Source organism: Panthera pardus, unplaced genomic scaffold (genome assembly GCF_024362965.1).
Source record: "Panthera pardus isolate Hobbes unplaced genomic scaffold, ASM2436296v1 HiC_scaffold_4, whole genome shotgun sequence".
Taxonomy (NCBI): Eukaryota; Metazoa; Chordata; class Mammalia; order Carnivora; family Felidae; genus Panthera; species Panthera pardus.
Window position 1 is genome coordinate 17,973,353 of NW_026526969.1, and position 24,231 is coordinate 17,997,583.

The 24,231-nt window shown below is 58.1% G+C and overlaps 1 protein-coding gene across 3 annotated transcripts in view; it reads left to right on the forward strand.

Moving 5' to 3' along the window:
• The window catches only part of CRAMP1 (cramped chromatin regulator homolog 1), a 56,478-nt gene that overhangs the window by 9,887 nt on the left and 22,360 nt on the right, over positions 1-24,231 (forward strand). For 2 of the 3 annotated variants that reach the window (XM_019468118.2, XM_019468117.2), the window contains exons 3-6: positions 2,364-2,566; positions 8,525-8,678; positions 13,228-13,311; positions 16,133-16,181. In XM_019468118.2, coding sequence (XP_019323663.1) covers positions 2,364-2,566; positions 8,525-8,678; positions 13,228-13,311; positions 16,133-16,181 — 490 coding nt within the window. Of the gene's footprint in view, positions 1-2,363; positions 2,567-8,524; positions 8,679-13,227; positions 13,312-16,132; positions 16,182-17,694; positions 18,840-24,231 lie in introns of those variants that run through there. The other variant, XM_019468120.2, reaches the window with a different exon arrangement.

Genomic DNA, 24,231 nt, shown 5'->3' on the forward strand with positions numbered 1-24,231 from the left:
ATGGTTACTTGGCGTGATTTGCTTTGTTTGCTGAACAGGAATGTTCAGACATTCGCTTTACTCTGCGCTCTGTCCCTGAGGTTCCTTTCTGCTTGGAAGCGCTTCGGTCCTGTTGGCCTTCAGGGTTCGCTCCCCTGGTCTGGAGTCTCCCTGGCGCCGTGATCGGGGACCTGTCGCGAGAGCTGGCGGGCTGCCTGCGTCGTAGACCGCAGAGACGCGCGTGTGACTTCCGAGCACATGCAGCCCCAGGCGTGGGCCGGCGGCCCGGGTGCACCAATCGCTCTTGTTTTGGAAAAAGAGCTAAGCGTACGTTTCGTCACAGGTTGAAAAGGACTCTGAAATCCTTTGTTGTGGGTGGCGCAGGGGCGATCAGCCAGCCCTTCCTCGGATCGCTACACCTCAGGAATTACAGGCTCCAGAATCAGCCACGAGTGCCTGGGTTTCAGGGTGTCGGTGCCCTGGCGGGAGAAGCACCTCTGGCTCTACAGGGCATGGTGTGAAGCCAGGTGTCCCGGCAGGTGTGCTCGGAGGTCGCCTCCTGTCGGAGACGTCCTGGGGGGTGTTGGGTTTGTTCGCTAGGTCACATCTTGGGTTTGGTTTGGTGAGGAATGGACGAAGTCAGATGTGTGTGGAGCACACCCTCAGCCCCCTGGGAGGAGGGAGGACGCGGGCGGCGCAATGAGTGGCAGGCACACGGGCCGCGCTGGGAAACCCTGACTGTGTCTTCCCCTCCGACAGCGTGCTTGGGACCGTGGGCATCAAGTTCCCGGACACCACGCTGGCACTTCCTGCCACGGTAGAAGTAGTCTGTGCTGTCTCGCACAGGGGCCACTAGCCACTTGGGGACACTGACCGCTAGAAACGTGGCTGGTGTGACCGAGGATATGGGTTTTGTGTTTTATTGAGTTTTAATTAGTGTGTGTATAGGGTCTCTCGTGGTAGCGGCAGTGACTTGGACAGGGCAGCGGTGACGAACGGCGGTTTCTGGGCCCCAGTCTTGTTGGCTTCTGAAGTCCCTGAACTTTTGCACACTTTTCCACGTGAGAGAATCCCACCCATTCTGCGTAGCCGCGTGATCTTTCTGCATGTGTGACAACGCATTCTGCTTTCTGGGGGCTGACTCGTGGGGAAAATGCTCCTTATTTCGGCACAGCGACACGGAGCCGTCGTCCGGCAGACCTCTCGGTGTGCGGTGACCCTGCCTCCCCCCGTCCCTCAGGCCACCCCCGCTCCACGCCTCGTGTTTCTCCAGGGTGGTCTTGGCCAGCGGAGATGGATCAGTGGGCTTAAAGTTTTGCACGTCCTGTGCTTTGCTGCGAACTCCCCGTCTTTGCCCCGGATCTGGAGGCGCACGCCTGTCGAGGGGGTGAGGCGGGCGTAGCCTCGCCGGGAGGCCCTGCCTGAGTGAGCGGGGAGGCGGCCTCCCTGGACAAGCCTACGATCATCTCACCGGGAAAGCATTTCACGATATTCAGCGTTGGTTTCGCTTTTGTTTTCCCAAGTGCTTTTATCTTTATGGTCTTACTTTACCCCCGTCCCCAGCCGTTGAGAGTTTGCATTGCTCCCCACCGATGGTCCTGCAGGTTCCTGAGGGAGAGTCCGGCTATCGTGGGTGTGTGCGGGGGCTTCCCTTCTCTCTGAGGAAGGAGCCAGATGGGTGGGAGGAGTGGGCTAGGTCGTAAACGTGTTCTATCGGTGACCCTTGCCCCTCGCGGATTGCCTGCGTTCCCCCGGGAGTGCCGAGCCGTCACACTTCGCCGTGCCCTTCCCGTTCAGCGTGCGTTCCCGGGACTCGTCACTGTTGCTGGCAGAGCACCTGCGGGCTTGTCCGGTCACTCTGGAATGTCAGATTTTGTCGGTGGAAGTTGTTCAACAAAGAGGACCTTTGAGATCTTTTAAAGGTTCTTTTAAAGGCATCAAGTGATTTGCATTCTGAAGTATGGGTTGTTTCTAAGAGAAGGTGGTATTTCACACATGCTTAAATGTTTTCTTGAGTTTGAATTTCACTGCGTTCGTTTGGAAAAACCAGAATTACTTCACCCCAGACACATCTGAGAAAGAGAGACGCTGTGACACGTGACGTGTGTTTTCAGGTCACGGGGCAAAGGGCGGTCTGCCTCCGGTGGGGACGTTGTGCTCTCTCAGTGGGTCCACGGAAACCTCTTTCTGCTTTTGCTCTCTGTAAAAAGATCAGAAGGAGTCAGGTCAGGTCAGCATGATGTCATCGGTGAACAGCCCCACCGGGCAAGTGGTGGGTCCCAGGTGCCGTCCCGTGTGGCGCCACCCTTGACGCGGGTGCCGCGGGGCATCCCCGAGCCCTGCAGCCTTCAGGACAGATCACTGTATAGTTCTTTCTCTCCAAGGAGCCGACGGTGGCGGATCGTCGTCTGGAAATGGGTCTGGGGCCGCCCCTGCTGCCCCTGCCGCCCCTGCCGGGGGCTCCCGCTCCTCTTCCCGGAACTTGGGGTCATCAGGCGGTGAGAAGGAAGAAGGCAAGAAGGCCCGGCGGCAGTGGGAGTCGTGGAGCACAGAGGACAAGAACACCTTCTTCGAGGGGCTGTACGAGGTGAGCTCTGGGGCCAGGACAGGCGGCACGGCCAGCCTCTCGCCTCTGTCCGCGTTTCCCTGTTTGCCTTTGCCTTGCTAGCCACGTGGCTACCAGATCTCCTAGCTCAGCAGCTCGGTGGGGAGCCCCTGATGGGCTGCAGGCGTGGGTCCCCGAGACCCATGCCTCGCCATGGACCTCGCCCTTTGTCCTCACCGTGTGACTTTAAAAGCCGGTTAAGAGTGAGGTGGTTGTTAGGAAGCGTCTCTGTTGGATTCCTTTCCTTCTCTTCCAAGAGTCTCTCTGTTGTCTCAGGAACATTCTCTCCTGAAGAGCACTGTCCTGTCCCTGTGCCTTCCCTGTGCAGTTGAGTGGGCTGACTCGGGAGGCTTGGTCGGTCCCTGACAGGGAGGGACAAGGGGACACTTGGCACATCAGTCAGAGCAGGCAGCTCAACCCTGAGAGATGTCACAGCTGACCTGGGACAGAATGGAAAGTCCTAAAAATAGAAGCTGCCCCCCCCCCCCGCCCCTGCCCCGATCCCAATCCCAATGTCCCTTTAAAGAGAGGCTGCCGTGCTCCCTGACGTGCTCCCCGACGTGCTCCCCGCTGTGCTCCCTGCCAACCTTTCTCACTTCTCTGTTTTGCACTCCCAAATATTTGCAACCATAGTGGACATACTTTTTTTACTTTTATTAAAATTTTTTTTTCAACATTTACTTTATTTTTGAGAGAGAGAAAGAGAGAGAGAGCATGAGCCGGGGAGGGGCAGAGGGAGAGGGAGACACAGAATCCAAGGCAGGCTCCAGGCTCTGAGCTGTCAGCACAGAGCCCGATGCGGGACTCAAACCCAGGAACCGTGAGATCATGACCTGAGTCAGCATGGCTCGAACTCATGAACCATGAGATGGTGACCTGAGCCGAAGTTGGACGCTCTGCCGACTGAGCCACCAGGCGCCCCAGACATACCCTTTTTATTAATCTCAAGTACCTTTTCGTGGTATGTTATGGTTCTTTTGCTCGGTATACTGTTAACGACTAAAAACATTCTATTTCACATGAGAACAAACCGGCTTGTGTGCTCACTGTTTTTATAAACGAAGTTTGACTGGGACGCAGCCACACCCATTCACTTGTACGTGGTTTCTGGCTGCTTTTGACTACAGTGACCAAATCGAGCAGTGACAGCAGACACTAGTGGCCTGCAGCACCTCAGTGCTTACCCTGCATCCAACCCTTGCTCTGTTTAACCGTCCTCGTGTTGTTGATTGGGGTGGTTCCTTCCGGATTCTGTGATAAGTAGCGCTGGAGTGAACGTCCGTGTACGTGCGGTATTGTAGGTTGCCTCATTGGGGTGCGGTGTCATGAGTGGGTTGCTCAGTCAGCGAGCCTGATGCCTTTGTTTTATTTTTTTTAACTTTTTCCGTGTTTATTTATTTTTGAGACAGAGAGAGAGACAGAGTGTGAGCAGGGGAGGGGCAGAGAGAGAGACACACACAGAATGTGAAGCAGGCTTCAGGCTCCGAGCTGTCAGCACAGAGCCCAACGCGGTGCTCAAAGCCCCGAACCTTGAGATCATGACCTGAGCTGAAGTCGGAGGCTTAACCCCCTGAGCCACCCAGGTGCCCCGAGCCTGATTTCTTTAATAGCGAAGTAATGGGAGTGATGGAAAAGTCTTCCCAAACCTGGCAAACAGGGCTCATGGCAGAAAGGGGCTTTGGAGCTGATACGCCCAAGTGTCCTTGGAGAGATTAGAGCCGCGCGGAGGGAAGACTCCGTGCCGATGGCAGAATATTCCCCTGGCTGCCCTTCTCCCTCCGGGGAGTGCTTCGGTTCTGCTGTCCCTGTTGGAGGAGGCCACTGTGTCCATGCCGAGGGACTCAGTCGTCCAGGGAGATCACGGAGTGTGCATTTAAGGCTCGTTCTGCCAGGTGCAGAGTCCCTCACACAGGTCAAGTGTGTTCTTTCCCTCCCCATGACGGTTTCAGAGCACGGCACGGGCTGGTTTTGTATACTCACGTCCCCGGACTAGGCCTCCCTGAAGTTGTGTGTTAGGCGTAGAAGACCGGAGGGCCGAGGACTGTCCTTGAGTGTGTAGCTGACCCTCACCTGAAACCTTAGCTGCTTTGGTGTGGCCCCTCCTTCCCAGGGGGTGGCGGGGGGTGCAGCTCTGTGGGGGTCTGGCTGCCAGGGTGCAGAATGAGGGCAGAAGATATGCTCGTCTGTTAAAAAGCGCGGGGAGGGTTCCCTGGCAGTGACCTGCCCCGCCTGTCTTTGGGTAAATTAGTTCAGTCCCTTGTCGCTGGGCCGGCTTTCTGGTTGTACGTTTTCCGCCAGCGAGGTGTTTGAGATCTCCTGAAATCCTGGATTAACCATAATAGTTGACACTTCTGGTCACTTCATGCTTTCCCCAGCTGGGACTGGGTGTCCCACGTATCGTGTGTGTGTGTGTGCATGAGAGAGAGAGGACGAGTGTGTGCTTTACCACTGAGCTGTGTGTCTGACGTGGGCTCGGCGGGACCCTGGCGAGGCCTTGATGTAGGGCTGACGAGCTGGGGTTGGGGGTGTGACAGAACAGCTTGGACTGAGGGGCGCAGGGGCCCCTGCGGTGTGTGTCAGTCATTCCTGCCTTTTCCACGCACACGTGGGACTCAGCTGTGCTTCCAGCGACACAGACCCAGCTCGGCACAGAGAGGCACAAGGGACTGAGCAGCTGTCATGACCGAGAGGGACGGGGAGGGGCCGTCTCAAGCCCGACCCGTGCAGGACTCTAGTGATGGCACGGAGCCTCTGTCACCCTGTTTGTGTGGGGGGATGACATTTCTGTGCTGTCTCCTGTTTCAGACACTTCCCAGAGGCAGGAGTGCCACCCTCGCCACCCACTAAACTTGGGACGGTTCCGGGAGGGACGCAGATGGGCCAGGCCTGTCCCAGACTCTTCCTGTGGCAATGGGTGTGGGCCGTGGTTCCTGTCAGGGAGCTGACATCACTGTTGTCATCCTTGACGTCATTACCCGCTCGGTGTTGGTTGGTTCTTCACAAAGCCTGTCGCCGACTTCCCGTTTTCCCTTTTCATGTTTGTGACTTCCGCCTCAGTGGCCAGGCTCCCGTCCTTAGTTCTCCCCGGGTAGCTTGTGGGTGCAGGCCCCTGCGGGACAGAGTGTGGGAGCGGTGCCAGGGTGCGAAAAAGCCGCCCCAAAGGGCCGATCTGATTAGGGAAGTGTAACAGGAGCTTGAAAAGTTGGAAGTCCATGCTGACAGGCACCCCAGGAACTCGGAAGGCAGCGTCGTCTTAGAACACGGGATGGGCAATCACCAAACCCAGATTCTGGTTCCAGCCCACTGAGAGCGTGTGCCTCGTGGGTTTGGTTCCCGCCGTGCAGCGAAGCCAAGAGATGGAGAGGCCATCTGCACGCGTTCCATTGTGGTTCTGATCAAGGGCTGTGGGGAGGGGGGGGGCCTGCGGGGAGCGGGGCGCCCAGAGGAGGGCATCGAAGACGCCTTTTTGTGTTTTACCTGCCGTTGTGTGTGTGTGTGTTTTCAAATTTTTCAATGTTTAGTTTTGAGAGAGTGAGAGAGAGACAGAGCATGAGCAGGGGAGGGTCAGAGAGAGGGAGACACAGAATTCAAAGCCGGCTCCAGGCTCTGAGCTGTCAGCACAGAGCCTGACGCAGGGCTCGAACTCAAACTGTGAGATCATGACCTGAGCCAAAGTGGGTCACTGAACTAACTTAGCCACACAGGTGCCCAAGCTGTTTTTTTAAACAGTGAACGAGTTCTTTTTCAAACTTTCATTTTTCATTACAAAAAAAAAATGCTTATTACTTAGAGTGAGAGAGGAAAGCAAGCAGGGGATGGGCAGAGGGCAGAGGGAGAGAGAGAGAATCCCAAGCAGGCTCCATGATGTCAGCACAGAGCCCAACACGGGGCCCCATCCCACGAACTGTGAGATCATGACCTGAGCCAAAATCACGAGTAAGATTCTTAACCAGCTAAGCTACCCCGATGCCTCTTAACTTTACATTAAAAAAAATTTTTTTTCCATGTTTATATCTGAGAGAGACAGAGTGCGAGTGGGGGAGGTGCAGAGAGAGAGACACACAGAATTCGAAGCAGGCTCCGGGCTCTGAGCTGTCAGCACAGAGCCTGACGCAGGGCTTGAACTCATGGACTGCGAGATCAGATGCTTAACCAGACTGAGCCACCCAGGCGCCCTTTAACTTTGAATTTCAGACTTGGAGGAAAAACTTGCAGAAAGAGTACAGAGAATTCCATATACCTTTCCCGATGTGCACGTAACCTCAGTGGGGCCAGCATGATGAGATTCGACGTGGGACCGTAGCATTTACTGACCCGCAGGTGTTACTAGGTTTAGCTGGTGTTCCCACTGATGTCCGTTCTGGATCAGGATCTCACGTTGCATTTAGTGGACATGACTCTTGAGCACTCCATTGGGGACCTCCTTCCAGCTCTCAAGACCTGGACCTTTTGAAGACTTGTGGTCTGTTAGGTTGTGGAATGCCCCTAGCTCTGGGCTTCTCTGAGCTTTCCTTATGATTAAACACACTTTGCACTTTTGTCAAGGAAGCCACGGGAGTGTGGGCTGTCCTGGGTGCATCTTGTCCCGTCCTCGTGGTGTGACCCCTGGTGACTGCGTTCAGGTGGCACCTGCCAGGTCCTGTGCTGCCTAGTCTTTTTTTTTTTTTTTTTTTACTTTGAGGCTACATAAATAAATACCCGTTTTTCATTTTTTCCCCACTAACTTTAGCCACTAATGCCACTTCTTATCTGAAATAACCATTGTTACAGCGTTTGTCCTTCACGATTTTCTGACTTCGTTATTCCTACACTTATTAGTTGGAAATCTCATTCAAGGAAAAGCTCTTTCGTCTCCCCTATTTAGGTGTGAATTCAGTAATTCCTTTACATGTGGATTCAGGGATATGTAGGCTAGTCTTTGGGTCACAGTCTATTCACACCATTGTTGGTCTTGTTGCCCATATTGCGGCAGATTTGGCCACTGGGAGCCTCTTCAGGTTGCCTCCTGTGTTCTTCCCCCAGGCTCCTGTGGTGCCGTCGGCACTTGGATCCGTGCACAGCAAGATATTCCAGCCTCACTGGTACTTTCCCTGCTCCCATCTCTCCAAGAGGCCCCGGTTCCTCTCGGGAAGTGGGATTTAGAAACCAAGATATGGGTGCCGGGGGTGCACAGTGCTGCTGGCATGCTGTCATCTCTGGGCTCTCCCCAGGACTCCTCACTGCCTCAGCTTCGATGGCATCTGCAGCTCTGGCACAGTGCTGGTGGTGTCGGTGTTCTCTGGAGCGTCAGTTCCAATCTGAAATTCTCAGAAATTCTCAGCTTTTGCACGAAGATGTTGAAGGAAGGATGGCTCGTAGATGTATTCAGAGCATATTCTGTGGTTCTCTGAGTGTTTATATTTGCGGCCCATATTTGAGTATAGGATGCATTTTGTTTGACCAGAGCAGCGAGAATGTTTCTGGATGGTTGTATTGTTTTAAGAGGTCAGGTATACAACACTCTGAGCTCCTTCGTCTTTCTGTTCTGTGTTCGCACACTTGTCTTCATGGTGCTGTCTTCTCTCATGGTCTCTAGGGGACTCTGGGCATTAACCTTTTCATCTGAGCCATGAGCATTGTGTCCTCCTGCTCTGGGGTCCTACTCTTTGGTCTCCTGTGCTATGACAGTTTTATCCCTGAGTTTCTATTGCTGCCTTATCCATTATTCCACTTAAAACCTCAGTCTTCACGCACGTCTTTGGGGTTTCAGAAAAACGAAAAACAAAACAAAAAAACCCCTGAGGTTCTGGAGAGGCGAGGTTGAAGCCGATGCCGTGAAGGACACGTGCTTGACCGCTGCACGGTCCGTTCGGCTTTCTCCTTTCCCGGGAAGCGTCTGTGCGGTACGGAAGCCTGCCTTGTTGTAAGCTCTGTGCCTTTAACGTGCGCTTGATTTTCCAGCACGGGAAAGACTTTGAAGCCATCCAGAACAACATCGCCCTCAAGTACAAGAAGAAAGGGAAGCCCGCGAGCATGGTGAAGAACAAAGAGCAGGTCCGCCATTTCTACTACCGCACGTGGCACAAGATCACCAAGTACATTGACTTCGATAACGGTGAGTGTGCCGAGGCTCGGCTCCTGGGCAGGTGGGAGGCGCGGCCGGCTCCCGGTCGGAGCTGGTTTCCAGCAAACCCATCAGACACACTGCGGCGTGGCTCTCACCCGGCCCTGCTGCCAGGGCTCCGGTGCCTCACGGTGCTCCGGCTGCTGGTACCTCTGGTGACCGCCGGCCGTTTAGCTGAATGCATTCCTCGTGCTCTGGGCCTGCGTCCCCCACTGGGAGGGGAGGTCACCACAGTGGATGAGGAGAGGCGGCCACAGGTGCGCAGGCCAGAATCGGACCCCCCCCCCCCCACCACCACGCGCACACACAGCCAATGCCCACCCTTCTCTCCCCGATGGTGGCTCCTCGGGGCGGGGGTTGGGCAGGGCCAGGGTGGAGGGCTGGCTCTCCCGAGGCTCACCTCTGGGTTTGAGGCCAGGCTTGGGTAGCCCTGTCTTCAGTTCACCCACCCGGGTCATCCTCCAGTGCGGGTGTGACGTCCCTCTCGGAGCAGCCATTCTGACCACCCCTCTGTCCCCACGGGTCGCGCCAGCACTTGATCATTGATTCCACCTTTCTCGACACTGGTCTTCATTTCCACAGCCACTCTCGTAGCTCTGTCCTTCCAGACGTTTGCTTCTACCGACTCCATTCATTTCTGACCCTTCTGTGTAAACAATACGAATCCTCACGTAGGACGACCTAGATGGCGGTGGTCATCCCCACTTTGAGCCTTTGCCGTGAGCCCTTTGTGTCAGCCCTTGGGGACTCCCGTGTTGCCGCCTGGGCCCCGCCTGTGGGCCGTTCCCTCGGCACTTTGGGGTGTATTTTAGTCACGCGGGAGCCAGCACCACCCAGGGTGACCCATCCGCCCCTCTTCCCTGGCCTCCCCCGGCACCTGGGGTTCCTCCTCTGACCTTAGAAAGGCCCAGAGAGCACGATTCAAGGGGTGTGCCTTTGTGTCAAGGGCCGGATGGTAAATATTTGGGGCTTCGGGGTTTACCGTCTTTAACAAAACTGCCACGTTCTGCTGCCTTAGCTCATTTGTAGACCAGATGTACGCACGTGTGTATTGCCGTGTTCCCCAAATACTTCCTTCACGAAAAGAGGTCGTGGGCTGCATTTGGCCTGCATTTGGCGACCGCTATCCTAGAGGAATCCTTTCTCACTGCCACTGGCCCGTCTGGGAGCCCTTGGGGAGGGGGCGCCTAAGCTCCAGATGGTCACGGTTATCACCTGACACCGTCCCTTGAAGTTTCTTCCCTTTGAATCTTTGTGGACATCTGTCACCCGCCAGTCAGAGTCCTGCTGGTCATACCTCAGAGCTTCTGGGGTCTGTCCCCACCGCCTGGTCCCCTTTGGTCCTGTTCTAGAGCATCGCTCTTCTCCCCGTCTGGTCCTGCCCTTCCTAGTCTGCCCCTCACGTCGCCAGATCCACAGTGGGGCCGCGTCTGCCGGGCCCGGATGCTTCCCTGCCCCCTGTGGTCTGCGGGCTGGCCCGCTCTGTGCTCGCTGAGCACGCCACCCCGAGGGCACACGAGAAAACCCGGGTTCGGACACAGAGATCCTTTCCCGACGGTAAGCGGGGGAGCCGAGCCCCACGGCCGAGCCAGCGCCCTCTCCCCAGACGCCCCTGCCGCGTTCTCAGCACAGTGGCTCACCCTCCCTCCTTTGTGTGTCGACTTGCAGGCCACCTTCTCCCGCCACTGTGGGATTTCTCCGTGTGCTTTCTGTTCAGCCTTGTTTCCTTGAGTCGGCGTTACCGCAAATGTTTCCTTTCAGACCGGCACCTCACTTCTCGTGTTTTTAAGTAATGCGTCGTCCCTGTCCACGTGGCAGTCTCCTCCAGAAATCCTTTCTTCGGGTAAATTCACACGACAGGTGAAACGAGCTGCGTCTCATCTTGAGCGTCTCGTCCCCCTCGCGGCACGTCTGCCTTCCCACCAAGGCCCCGTGTGCGGTGCCCGATTGTGCCCAGGGGGTGGCCATGCTGAGCTGCTGTCCGGCCAGCAAGTGCCGTCGTTTCTCACTGCTGGAGCGCCTTCCGCTGGCGCCTCGGGGCGGAGCAGATCACAGAGCGATGGGTGGGTCCAGCACCTTCTAGCGGCCTGCCCGTTCCGTGGATGGGGACCACCCGGTCAGAGTCGGCAGCCCTCTTGCTGATACTGTTTTGTTCATTTGCTTTCGGTGTCCACGTGACCAGTCACGGAAGATCGTCTGCTGGCCTCGGTGCGTGGTGGCCAGTCAGCCACGTGTCATCGTTGACCAGGTTGTCCCCACGGCGTCCATGTGTTTGCTGGCTGTGCTTACCCCTGCCTGAGAGCGCTGCTCGGATCTCTAATTGATTTGAAAACATCACCACCGGTCCAGGTACTGTCGAGTCCGAGACTCGACCACATCCATCATCTTCACAGATGTTTTTGTGCCGGCGGCCGCAGGCACAGTCGTAGTTCTTTGGCTCTTTGTGTTTTTTTTTTTTTTATACTTTTTTTTGTTGCACATTCTGTTCTCTAGCGGCTTTCAGTCATCCACGAGAGGGGGCTCTGCCCCGGGGGCTGGTCCCGGAAAGCTCTCTTCACGTGAGAAAGCTGCGGGGCGAGAGGGAGGAGGTGACTCCGGGACCGCCGGCGGGCACGCTGTCTTTCATGCCGACCACACTGTGGGCAGAGTGGCCACTGTTTTGGGGACACTCGGGTCCCCAGGGCAGATGCAGTACCACGCACAGGGGTTTTTTCTTGGTCGGATTTGAGAGGCACTTAGGGTCGATTTTCTGTGTTTTTGTCGCCTCCTCCTCCTGGATGGCCTCCTGAAACCCCCTGGTCCCGGCAGGTGCGACTCCTCTTCGGTTCTTTCCCTGACTGGGCCGAGTGGTGGACGAGCCGCTGCTCTCGGGTCCCACCCCTGCACCTCATGTTGGTTCCACAGCAGGCCCTGCGGGCTCAGACCCAGCCTTCTGTACGATGTGGCCCACGTCCCCGCTGTCCTTTACCTGACCTGTGTGCTTCTTGGCGTCTCAGAATAGTGGCCCATGAGAAGAGCCTTCTTTCCGTTGAGCTGGCGGCTCCGCCTGGGTTTCTGGCCGATCCCAGCGAGCACGTTGGTGCACGTTGGTGGCAGCCGGCCGCCCCTTCGTGGCGCACGGGCATTAGTTCAGGGCTCGGCGCTGCCCAGCCGCCCACCGGTCCTCAGCCGCTGCAGCCGTAGATTCGCTGCTCTGGACGCTTCACACAGACGGTACCAAACAGCGTGTGGCCTTCTGCGTGTGACCTCTGACGTCACTGCGGGCGTTAGAGCCTCGTTCTCTTGTATGGCTGTCACCGTTCTGTTGTCGGTACGACCCGTGCTTGTTCGTCCTCTGCCCAGCGGACCCTAAAGCATCCTTAGTAGCGATCTCCTGTGGGAATCCGGTGAGACCTTGTGTCTTTGTCAGGAGAACCTTGAGGAGCAGTTGACCGGTGGTGTTAGCAGTCCCCGGCTCCTCGCAGCCTGTGCGAGGTTTGGAGCTTTTGTTTTAGATCGTTTATTCGAGGTCTTATTTTCTAGCTGTTGATATATCGTAGTTTTCCTTGCCTGGTGGTTTAATTACACGTGGGTGAACGTTGCGACTTTGGAAAGGCGGAGAGAGCAGTCGTGAGGACAGTGGAGGCTCAGGTGCACCGGTCACGGCTCTGTGAGGCGACATGAGAGCCACCAGACTGCTGGGGCTGGGCTGATAACTTGTATCCAAGTTTGCTTGCAGCTGCCGTGGAACTTGGGTGGTATGGAAGGGTTCTCTCGCGTCTCAGACCTTAGCGCGTAGGCAGTCCAGGCGGGTGCCAGGGACCTAGGGCCTGCCCTCCTTCTGCGTTGCCGTCCCTGCATGCTGTCTGGGTCCAGGACGGCTCCAGGCAACAGCTCAGCAGGAAAGAGAGGTGTGTGAAAGGGACACATTCTGTCCCGAGTCTGTCTTGAGTCATTTCAGGAGCTTCTAGAAGCCTTCTGCTCACACCAGAGGCCAGGACCTAGGGTGCGGGCGGGGATGTGTGGCGTCTGACCCGGATGCATTGCTTCCCCATGAAGGGGATCTGTTGCTGAGGAGTTGGGTGTCAATACTTGTAATCGTAGGGGCCGTGGCTCCTCTTCCGTGTGGCCCGGGGCCCGGGGTGGGCTGGTCACCGGTCAGAGATGGTCCGACACCCCACCTTCCCGGTCCTGGGACTGCCAGCCTCACACGGAACTCAGGCGGATTCTGTGTGTGCGCAGAGAGATATGTGACAGATTGAGTGGTCACGCCCTTCTCCCCCCCCCCCCCCCTGCCTCCCCGAAGCTGGCCACTCCCCCCTCCCGGTTTCTCCTCCTGGGGGCCATCGCGCTGCCTGGACATCACTCATCTTCTAGCCCCTCCCCAGGTTTCTTGTTTAACTTCTCACTTTGCAGATTTGAAAAGCAGCCCTGTGTTCCTGTGGGCTCGTCACTCCGTGTCCCCGGAGTCAACGTCCCGCACACCCCTCCCGTGCCACGAGCTGGCCGACCCAGGCGTGTGTGTCTTCCCCCCTAATGCTGTCCGTCCTTCGTCTTTCAGTGTTCTCCCGTGGGCTGAAGAAGTCGTCCCAGGAGCTGTATGGTCTGATCTGCTATGGCGAGCTGCGGAAGAAGGTTGGGGGCTGTGAGTATGGGGCTCCAGGGGGTCCCCGCATGTGTGGCTGCTCCTCACGGGGCCTGCCGTACCGTCGCCGTTGGGTCTTTACTGCCACAGCTCTTCTCCTTTCCCCGACTTGACTCTTGAAAACGTCTTACGTGTGGTGCGCTGGCGAGCACCACGGCCCCACAGACCCTCACTTTCCCTCAGGCCGGCGTGTCGTCGACATTGGCCACGTCCGTGCACCCCTCCCCACACGTGCGCGCCCTCTCGCTCAGGCGTCCTAGACCCAGGCATGTTGTCATGCGTGCCCTCCTTCCTGTCACCACTCGACGTGCTGCCGTCTTCCCTAGTACCCGTCCGCGTTCAGTTTTCCCGGAAAACCCAACGCACCTGTCCGGGCGCCAGTTGGGGACGTGGTCCCACTTGAGCCTGTGGCACCCCTTGGGCCCGTAGACGAGAACAGCCTCACGTTTGGTCTCCCGAGACACTGGTACTTGGGAGGGTCCAGGTCCCTCCGCGGGTGTCTCACCGCTCGTCTCCTTGCACCCAGATTTCCGATAGACGTCGGCTGCTCTGGCCTTCCTGGGGCGCCGAGCAGCTCGTGGCCGACCTTGCCTCCCCGTGTGACCTCCGAGGAGAGGGGCGCGCTGGTCTCTGCAGGTGCCCCTGGCCACCGTCGCACGGGGGAAGAGCGCTCACCCACAGGGCTGCTCCCGAGGCCCCATGAGACCGTGCGAGGGGGCCGCTCAGAGGGGGCAGCGGGGCAGGGGCGTGGAAGCAGCAGAGGAGGGGGGGACGGGCGTTTATGGATTGCTCCGCATAGGCCAGCCTGGCTCCCCGCCCGTGTCTTCTGGTGGGTGGTGTGCGGGGCCCCTTCTTTGTCCCTGCCGTGCCCGTGTCTCAGCCAGTCTGACTTTGCGTGACTCTGGCCTTGATCTGTCAGCGCCTTGCTCCCTAACTTTAGGCGGCTTACCGTCACCCTCCCTGGCTATCGCAGGATCCCCTGCGCTTGGACCTCAGCACCTCTTCCTGCCGCCCCGCAGCTCAGCTGACCCAGTCCTGCCGGTGGTGCCTCGTCGGTTCCTCCCAGCCCAGTTGCACGTCATACTTGCACATTCTCTCGCACACGCACCCCATGAGGCCCTGCCTGAGCGCCCCACCCCCCACAACACTCCCCCGACGGGTCCATTTGCGGGGACACTGTTGTGTCGTTTTGTGAGTCTGCAGGGAAGGGCAGGCTTCGGGGTACTGCCTGGTGCAGGGCACCCCCAGGCCACAGCCTCTCGTGACTGCTCGTTGGGAGCCGCTTCCGGGCTGTGCACGAAGCGTGCTCAGGGCGTGCCAGCGGTGGACACGCCTGTTTCTCCCTGAGGTCTCCAGACTCACGAATCCTGAAGCAGCGGACGTGGTGTCCCTGCTGTGTTCCTGGGATTCGGACACGCGCTGCTCGTGTCTAGCATCGTGGCAGCTCCTGTCCTGGGCGTTGTCCCTGGGGCTCAGGACGCTCCAGTTGGATGAAAACGAGTGACCGTAGGCTCCTGGGCCGCTAAGTGACAGGTTTTCTTGCCCCCAGGACTGAGTCTCACACGGGGGCTCTTCTGCGATAGGGGCTGGTGTTGGGGGGCCGGGGAGACACCGTGTGTCTGGGCAGCTTTTCTTTGCAGGGTGGCTGCTTGGCTGCGCACCTGCTTCCCCCCTGCCGCGCCTCTTTCCCAGCGGCTGCTCCCTCTGCACCATTTCCCTTCGGTCTGCAGGGCTCGCGTTGGTCTTTCTCGCCACGCGGTTGTTGTGTGTGGCTGTGAATTCTTTCAGCGGTGAGTCATCCGTAAAGCTTTATGTTGTTTTCTTTTTCTTTTCCTTAACCTTTTTTTAACATTTATTTTTGAGAGCGAGAGCGAGGGAGAGAGCAAGCGAGAATCCCAAGCGGGCTCCACACTGTCAGCTCACAGCCCAGCGTGGGGCTCGAGCCCATGAATCGTGAGATCATGACCTGAGCTGAAATCAGGAGACAGACGCTTAACCGACTGAGCCACCCAGGAGCCCTTAGGTTGTGTTCGTTCTCGAAAGGTGTTTTTGCCGGATGTGGAGCTCCGGTTTGATAGTTTTCCCTGTCTTCACTTTGAAGCTGTTATTCCCCCGTCTCTGGCCTGCGCTGTTTCTGGTGAGAGGCAGCATGCTGACCGTTGTGTCCTTGCGCCTCTGGAGGGGATGTGCCACTTTTCTCTGGCCGCTCTAAGGATTTTGTTCTTGTCTTGGTTTTCCGCCTGGATGTGTGTTTATGGCCTGTTAATTTCGTTTCCCCAAAACGTACGGAAGAGTCCAAAGAATTTTGCAATGACCCTCAAACCCCCACCACCTCCGTGTCTTCTGTTGAGGACAGCAGTAACCCTGGGAGGGCAGAGGAACGTGGCGTCTGCTCTAGTGAACGCACAGGGTCTCGGTTTGTCATTCGTCCACCCCGGGCACCTAGGCATCCCCGACCGACGATACCGTGCCGAGAGGGAGAAGTGTGCCTGCCGGGCGCCCTGAGAAGCGAGTCTCTGAGCTCGGAGGCCAGGGATGAGGAGAGGTGCAGCGTGCCGGGGGTCTGGGCAGGAGGCAGGCAGCGCTTGCTTCCCCTGAGAAAGTCCCGAGGGAAGGAGGGCCGTGCAGGTGCGGATGGCCCCTTCAGCACCGGCTTTGCCGGAGGAGCCACGGCTGCCGGAGGGGTTGTGTTCTGGAAATCTTCGAATGTTCTGTAAAGGAACCGGGGTGTTTGCTTTCTACTTGAAGATAACAACCTGGGACCGTTGACCCAGTTTGCTCCGAACTACTCCGTGCTCACGTTTATTTATTTTGCGTTTAGGTATGGACGACAAGAATGCCACGAAGCTGAACGAGCTCATCCAGGCAGGGTGAGTAGGCCCGTCTCGGGGAGCATCGCTGTTGTGTGGACACGTGCGCCCTTCTCTGAGATGCAGGGCTGAAGATGCGTGGGGTTTTCTTCCCTTTGCTCACCGAGGTCCCTGAAGTGCTGACCTCCCCAGGGTTCAAGCTGATAGCCTCTCAGAGCCCGGGGAGAGCAGGGAGACTTGGCCTGGGCTGCTCCCTGTCTCGTTCTTCCCACGGGTCCCCCACGGGGGTGGCAGCGTCCACGCGGCCCTCCCCACCTCGTGTTGGGGAGTGCCTTCTCCTCTCACCAGAGCAAGCCCTCTCCCACTTTCCTGTCGCCCTCCCGGTCCCTTTCGTGTGCTGCCCCTTCCCGCACCTGCTGGGGCTCTGTGCCCCACGAGGCGAAGCCAGGTCTGATGCTGCTGCGTTCTGCCCTCACCCTCACGGCGTCCAGGAGCTTGGGGTTCTCCTGTTTGCTTAGCCCAACTGCAGAGGCCGTTCCTGCCATGGAGGTGGCACTAGGCCCCTGCCACGTGCCCCATCTCCCATCGTCCCAGTGGCACCGTGTGCTTTGCCCCCTGGCCCCGACTCCGGTGTTGGCCTTGGAGCCCTCCTGCACTGTCAGCCTTGCTAGGTGATCCCAGCCCCCAGCCAAGTGTCTGACTCGCGGCTCTCCAGCCCTGTAACTGCCCGGTCTTCTCTCCTCCTTCGCCCCTCCTGGGACCATCCCAAGGGCGTACTGAGCTCTGTGCCCCTGCGTGCTCTCCGTGGGCCGTGTTAGTGCTCCCGGGGCCTCTGTCCCCGTTTGTGGGTGAGGGATTCCAAATCTAACGTGTCCCCAATTCTGTGCCTCGATTTATAAATCCCGTCATGTCCTAGACGTCTCCTGGGCCCCAGCTGGAAGTCTCTGGGAGTTCTTTCTGGGAAAGGCCCCGACCCCACACTCTCAGGTCTCCCCTGGCCACCGCTTGCTTTTTTCCCCAGTCAGGTGGAGGCAGCGTGGCCCCTCGGCCTCTCATAGCTGCTCCAGCCGGTGCCCTGACCACCCCCGTTCGGCGGTCTGCAGCTTCTGTGTGCATGCATTTCTCCCTCGGCCTGGCCCCCATCGCCGGCTGCCGTGTCTGTCCCCCCGCCCCGAGCTCGTGTACTCTCCCCAGATCCCTGCTCCTCGTCTCAGCTAGACTCACCTGCCGTCCCCAGCCCCCTGCTGGTGGAGGGCTGGTCGGCCCTGCCACCTCTGCAGTCACGGCCTTCCCGCACCCAGGTCCCTTTCCTCCCTGATTGTGTTGTCGGGTGGTCTGCAGGCCCGTCCCTCAGGTGTGAGCCCCCGACGGGTGGGGCCAGTGGGGCCAGCCGTGTGACTTCTGCTCTGGCTCCAGCCTGGCGTCTTCCCTTACAGATGCCCCTGTTCAGTTCCGGGGGCTTATTTCTGTGAACAGGCCCGATGGTAACTGGGCTGTGCGTATCACCGCTGCTCCGGCGAGCCCCAATTCACCCCCTGCCCCCCCCCCCCCCCCCCCCCGTGCCGGGGAGTGCGGGTCGCCTTAAAAATTCGTCTTTGGGCAGAGGGAGCCTCCTGGAAGCCACCAGCTGTGGCCTTGTGGGTCATTTGGCTCCCCTCCCCCCCCCAGCCGCCTGCTACAGTTTTTGAGTTTGTGGCCTCTTTGAACGGCTTGTGTGCACCCAAGGAGCCTTGGACGGCAGGCGAAGTCCTTGGTCGAGGTGGTTTCTGACGCTACCGTCTGCCCAGCGGGCGAGAGCTGCCCTGAGGCGGAGTGCTCTCCCCGGATGCGATTTTGGGGGAGCTCTCACTCGACCTTGTACCTGAGTCGCCCGAGTCGTTGGCTGAGACTCTTCCTGGTTCTTTCTGCTCAGGGCGTGTGTGGCCAGCTTGATGGCAAAGCCAGTTCGTTTGGCTCTGTCTTAGGCTCTGTCTTGGTCTTGTTGGGAGGGCCCGCACAGGGAGAGGGTGGGCTCCTGGGCTTCTGGAAAGGCACGCGGGCCTGATGCCTCATGGTTGATCTGATGTGAGGAAGGCGTGTTTTGATAAGTTTGAAAGTGTCCAGAGGATCAGTTTTAGGGGCTGCCAGAGATTGGAGAGCCCCGGGCCCTGAGCTGGGGGTCCGAAGGTCCGGGTAACCTCAGACATGGCACCGGGCGCCCTCAGTCTCAGTGAGGAACCATCACAGTAAAGCCCAGAGGTAACGTGATGGTCAGGATTATTCTGGGCAAGCAAGGATTCCTGTTTGCTATGAATGTTTACAGTTGGGTTATGACCCGTAAATATTAAACACGCATGCGTCTGGACCAATGCCATCGGTGATTGGGTGACTCTGTGGGGGACAAGGGATGAACTTCCTTGCAAGGTTCCACGTAATTTGTGTAGAACCTCCGCCTGCTGGGAGGGGAGCGCGGCTCCTTCCCCCTCGGGTGTGGGCTGTGCGCGGGGAGGCAGGAAGGAGCCAGATGGGACACGACCTCACCCGGAAAACAAGGTCAAGGCTGACAGTAGCAGGTCACGTTGAGGGCGTGAGAGGGTGTCTACCTTCCAGCGTGAACTCTCTGAATCCGCAGGTGTGGGGCTGCAGCCGGAGTCCCCCGGCAGCAACTTCCCTCCCTGAGCCGTGCTGCCAGGGGACCGCTGCAGGGATGCCCTCGGAGCCTCCTTCCTGCACAGCCCTGTGAGTGCGTGATGACCCCACCCAGATCCAGAAGGGGGGTTGATGTTTAACGCTCGCCTCCCTAGATGCCTTGTACCACCCCCCTCGGCTCAGGAGAAGAAGGAAGGCAGACAGCCACTCACAGTGGTAGGCGTGAGTGGAGAGGCGTTAGCTTCAGCCGGTGTTTGCAAACAGCGGGAGCTCGGTGCGTATGCCCTCTGACCCCACCCCACTTCTAGAGAGCGGTCAGATCAATGGGCAAGCCACGCTTGTAACATCTCAGATTGGCTCTCGCTAGCAAAGGGGCGTCACAGAGAAGACCAGTTCCTGGGCGGGACATAGGGGCCTCTGTTCTTTTTCTGTAAGTGAGGCGGGGTATGTGCGTGGCTGCGTGGCCACAGTGAGGTGGCTTGATGCGGGGCTCCCACCTCACACTGGAGTTCTCTTTGTGCCCCCGTTCTTTTTTTTTTTTCAAGGTTTTTTTTTTTTTTTTAACATTTATTTATTTTTGAGACAGAGAGAGAGTGCATGAACAGGGGAGGGTCAGAGAAAGAGGGAGACATAGAATCTGAAACAGGCTCCAGGCTCTGAGCCGTCAGCCCAGAGCCCGACACGGGGCTCGAACCCACGGACCGCGAGATCATGACCTGAGCCGAAGTCGGACGTTTAACCGACTGAGCCACCCAGGCGCCCCTCAGGGTTTGTTTTTGAGAGAGAGAGCATGAGCATAGGAGGGGCGCAGAGAGAGGGAGACACAGAATCCGAAACAGGCTCCAGGCTCTGAACTGTCAGCACAGAGCCCATCCTGGGGCTTGAAGTCAGGAGCTGTGAGATCATGACCTGAGCCAAAGTTGGACACTTAACCAGCTGGGCCACCCACACAGTGGGGCGTCCCCGTTCTTGACTTGACACGTGTCTTTTGTTATTTGAGTCTTTAACAAGAGTGTCTTTGTCTATTTAGGAGAGAAAAGTTCCATGTTGGGGAAAGGTGTTCTTTTTTATTAGCTTTAAATTGCTATAATCACATTTGCTCTGTGGAGCTATGTTTATAAAACGTACTTGTCTGTGTTTCTGGCAGCGAAAACGTAACATCTGTGGCTTCAGCCTTGACTGGGCCTCATCGTGCATGGGTGCTGTCACTGCCTGGTGGTAGGACCGTCTAGGAGCCCCTGGAGGGCTGTGGGGTGAGGGAGACCCCCCAGTGCTGGTCTCCCTCCGGGACGGGTAGGAGCCAGCTCTGGCGCAGAGCTCGTGAGGCCCTGGGCTGCGGCAGGTTCAGCACAGGGCGTGGTACCCTGGCTCCTGCTTCCTTCTTCCTTCTTCCTCCTTCCTCCTGGCCCCATCACCGCGGCTGTGGCTGGGGGTGGGGTGGTGCTCGGGAGAGTCGCCGGAACGCAGCTGTGGGTGGCAGGCGGCACGCCTCACTGGGATTCGGGTTTCTGACTGCCGTTTCCTCCTGCTGCCCCATCTGGGACGCTCCCTCCGTGCCCTCGGTGGCGGGCTCTTGCTCGTCCCTCAGCTGCGAACTGGGACGCCCCTCCCTAGCCCTGGGATTCCGTGAAGTCTGGATGTGACGCGCCTTTCGCGTGTGACATCCAGCGCTGCGGGTGTTCACCTGTCAGGCCCTTTACCGGTCCGTCGGGGTTCCCCGGGCGCCCCTCCCTGCCCCCCCGCCCCCCGGCAGATCCCAGGCAGAGAAGTACATCGACGCCAGGTGCTGCCAGCTGCTTTGTTTGCTTGGACAGACGAGTGTCACACACCAAACTCGCCTGTGTCTAAGAAGCAAGACGGTCACTCTGTTCGCCTTCCGGGCAGTTTATCGTGAAAAAGTTTAAACATCGGAAAGGTTGGAACAGAGGTATGGCAGACCGCTCCGTACCCTTCACCTGGATTTACCAGCGCAAGAGTGCATTCAGAGTGTGCATGCGCGCGGGGGCGTGTGTTACTTGTCCTGTCGTGTTTTAATGTGTCTTTTTCCCCTGCTGGACTGTGGACTCGTCTGTGGTCCGTGGCGCGTGCCGCGTGTCGCCGTCAATAAGCGGGTTTTGAGCTGACGTCTTCAGTATGTGTGCCTGTGTCTCACAATGGCCCGTAAACAACAGCGAAGCGTGCAGCGTCCTGCTTCGCCGTTCCGGGATCTTGCAGGGTAGTGTCACTGCCCCGGGAGTCCCCCGTGCTCCCCGGTCGTTTCCCTCCTCCCTGCCCCCGGTGACCTCCCACCTTTACTGTCTGCACAGCTGCCTTTTCCAGAATGTCGCCGAGTTGGTGTCGTACAGCAGACGTCCTTTTCGGACTGGCTCCTTTCACTTGCTCTTCTGAGTTCCAAGAAGTGCGCAGAGTTGGGTACCACCCCGATCCAGATACGGGTGGCTCCGTCACCCCCACACCCCCTCGTGGCCGCCTCCCACACCCAGCCCCGGCAGCCCCTCAGCTGCTCTCTGACCCCCGTGGTCCTGCCTTTCCCGGAACGCCATCCAAATGGGGTGATGCCACGTGTGGCCTTCAGAGGTTGGCATCTTCCCCTCAGCGGTACTCTCTTGAGATCTGTCCCTGTGGGTCCGTAGTTCATGCCTTTTCCTGCAGAGCAGTGTCCCCGCTGCGCCGTCCCCTGGTCTGTCCCCTGGTGAGGAACGCGGACTGTTGCACAGAAGGAACTGCTCTAAACCTTCGCCTGCGGGTGTGTGTTCCGTGTCGCCTGGGCAAGTCCACAGGTGAGCGTGTGCCGCTCCGTGGGGAGATGGCGTGCCGCTCTCCAGGGACCGTCCCGGCTGCTGCCCACGCCCTGCATGCTTGGCGTAGCGGCTGTCCTGAGCTGTCCTGAGCCGTCCTTGGGGACGGGCAGCAGCATCTCCCGGTGGTGTTGGTGCGCGTATCCCTGGCGACGGACCGCGTTGAATGTCTTGTGCTTGTCCTTCTGTCTCTGGTGATGGGCCTGCTCAAATCTCATGTCCGTTTCCTTATTACTGAGTTTAGAAAGTTCTCCGGGTGTCGTCTGATGGGGTTCGTGAGCAAACAGCTAGGAAAGAATTCTCGAGACGTCTTTGGTGCAAAAAGGTGATTTTATTAAAGCAGGGGGCCAGGACCCGTGGGCAGCAAAAGCCGCACTGGGGTTGTGAGGAGTGGCTGAGTATATGCTTTTAACTTAGTGGGGGTTAGGGACAGGGTGAGTCTCTAAGGAATTTGGAAGCAGGCTTTCAGGAGCTGGAGGGGCTAGCTCCTGTTAGGCTAAGGTAACTTTTAGTCCTTAATCAAACAGAAACGTTAAGGCAGGAAGACTGCCATTAGTTCCTCGCGGAAGGTCACGGGCGTGGTCCAGGTGTTAGGGGGCTGCGGGCCGTCAAGAGGCTTACCTGAAACTGCATTTTTCTTGCCTCTGTTTCCCTCCTCGCAGACACGAGCCTCGTGTCGGATAGGCGACGGGCAGTGTTTTCCCCTGGTCCGCAGCTTGTCCCGCTTCCGTGGTGCCCACGGCAGGGCGAGGTGCCCGGTCCCGCCAGGGTGCCGTCCGCCATCTCTCTGTGCAGGCCGTGACCTCTGGGTCTCGTCCGAGAACTTCGTGTGCCCGAAGGTCACGCGCTGCTGCGTGTCTTTGTATGCACGTCTTATGGTGGGAAATTTTGGTCCGTGATCCGTGACGTGCCCTTTATGCCGGGTGGGTTTTTGTGGGCTGTGTGACCGCTTACTCCAGCTCCATCTGTTGCAAGCACTGTCCTTCCTCCCTTGGCTCTTTGCGCCCTTGTGTGAAGCCAGGGTCCTTGCTGTGTGGGTCTGTCTCTAGGTTTCCCTTGTGTCCCCCTGCCTGATGTGTCCATTCTTCCAGCAGCAGACCCTGGTTCCCACAAACAGAGCAAATGGCCCGTAAAGGTGAAGCAGGTGCCGCAGCTCGTGGGGCATTTATTTAAGTGCCTTCCCGTCCTTGCTTCTCATGCAGGCTTTGTTCGGTGAACTGTGGGTGTCCTTTCATTACAGGTCTGTGGGACTCGGGAGCAGACGGGCTGAGGAGAGCTCTGAGGTCCCCTCTCCCTAGGATGGTTGCAGGCGGGCAGCATAGACTTAGCACGCGCTTTCTGGGTTCATCACGTGATTTTGCAGACGGGAAAGCCAGGCTCCTGTGCATGTACGTGTAGAGGAATTAGCTTGTTGCCTGTTGTGTCAAAGTGACGACAGGGGGGCGGTTTGCATGGAGCCCTCTGTGTGAACCTCTGTCGGAGGGCAACCTGTGAGTCTCGTGCAGACGCCGAGCCCTGGGGTGCTGCTGCCTGGCCTCCCAGAGCCGAGCTCAAGTACGGCTTTGCCCCCGCAGGCTCTGGCCTCAGGCCACTCATAGAACTTCCATTTGAGAGGATAGGGAAGGGATTGTAATCTCAGAATGTTCTGGTCGTACCAAAGGCTGCTCAATTTCACTTTAAAAAAAAAAAAAAAAAAAAAGGAAGTCTCACAAGAGCAGTTTAACGGAAAATGTGATTATCGCAAGCGCAGGTGCCCCCTGGCACGGCCCCTCCCGCCCTGTGTTGTTGGTTTGGCACAGACGGAATGAGAAGTGACGGGCAGAGAGGCCCGCCAGCCCCAGAGCTGTCGCTGGGGACGGGCCGGGACTGAGGCCATCTGTGGCACGCCCCCGGCCACACGTGGCCACCTCCGTCTCCCGGACTGAGATGATTATACTGCACGTGTTTGGTCTCAGTGGAGCGAGGGGCACGTTCCTCGTAGACGCCATTCTCTGAATTGTGCCACCTGACAACAGTGAGGGGAGGAGGCCACCTGGTGTCCCCTGGTCTCTGGGCAGCCTGCCCGTCCTCAGTGCCGCTCGTGGCATCCCGCATCGGATTCCCGGCACAGGGGGCCCAGCGGTACGCTGGGGACGGCGGGGGGCGGGTACAGAGGCAGAGGCCACGAGCGTGTCGCTGCTGGAATCCTTGAGCTTTCTGTGCGAGCAGGCCGTCTCCAGCCGTCAGCCCTCCCCCACGTCGCACCTCCCTCTTGGCCCTAGAAACGCTCAACGGGGGGCAGTGGTGAAGTCTGCCCTTTAGGGGACCCGTGTTGGAAATTTGAGCGGCTTCCTTTCCAAGGAGGAGGGGCGTGCGGCCTTGTTTCCTCAGAGGCAGAGGTTGGGACGCGCTGTGGCGTGTGCGATGTGTGCGCCCCCCAGCCGCGCCCCACTGCAGGGTGCCCTTGGCCTTCGAAGCTCCCATTTCAGGGCGATACTGTGTAAAGCTACGTGAGTGGTGTGCCAGTATGACCTTGTAAAAACGTCAGTGGTGCACACCCTCGGTGTAAAACAAGTGGACCCCAGCCCCCCACCCCCTTCCCTCTCCAGAAGTCACTGTGTGCACAGATTCCACGCGTGTCCTTCTGAGGTCAGTGCGTACAGATAGAAATCCGTCACTTTTTTCACATCCTTGGAAGCACACCG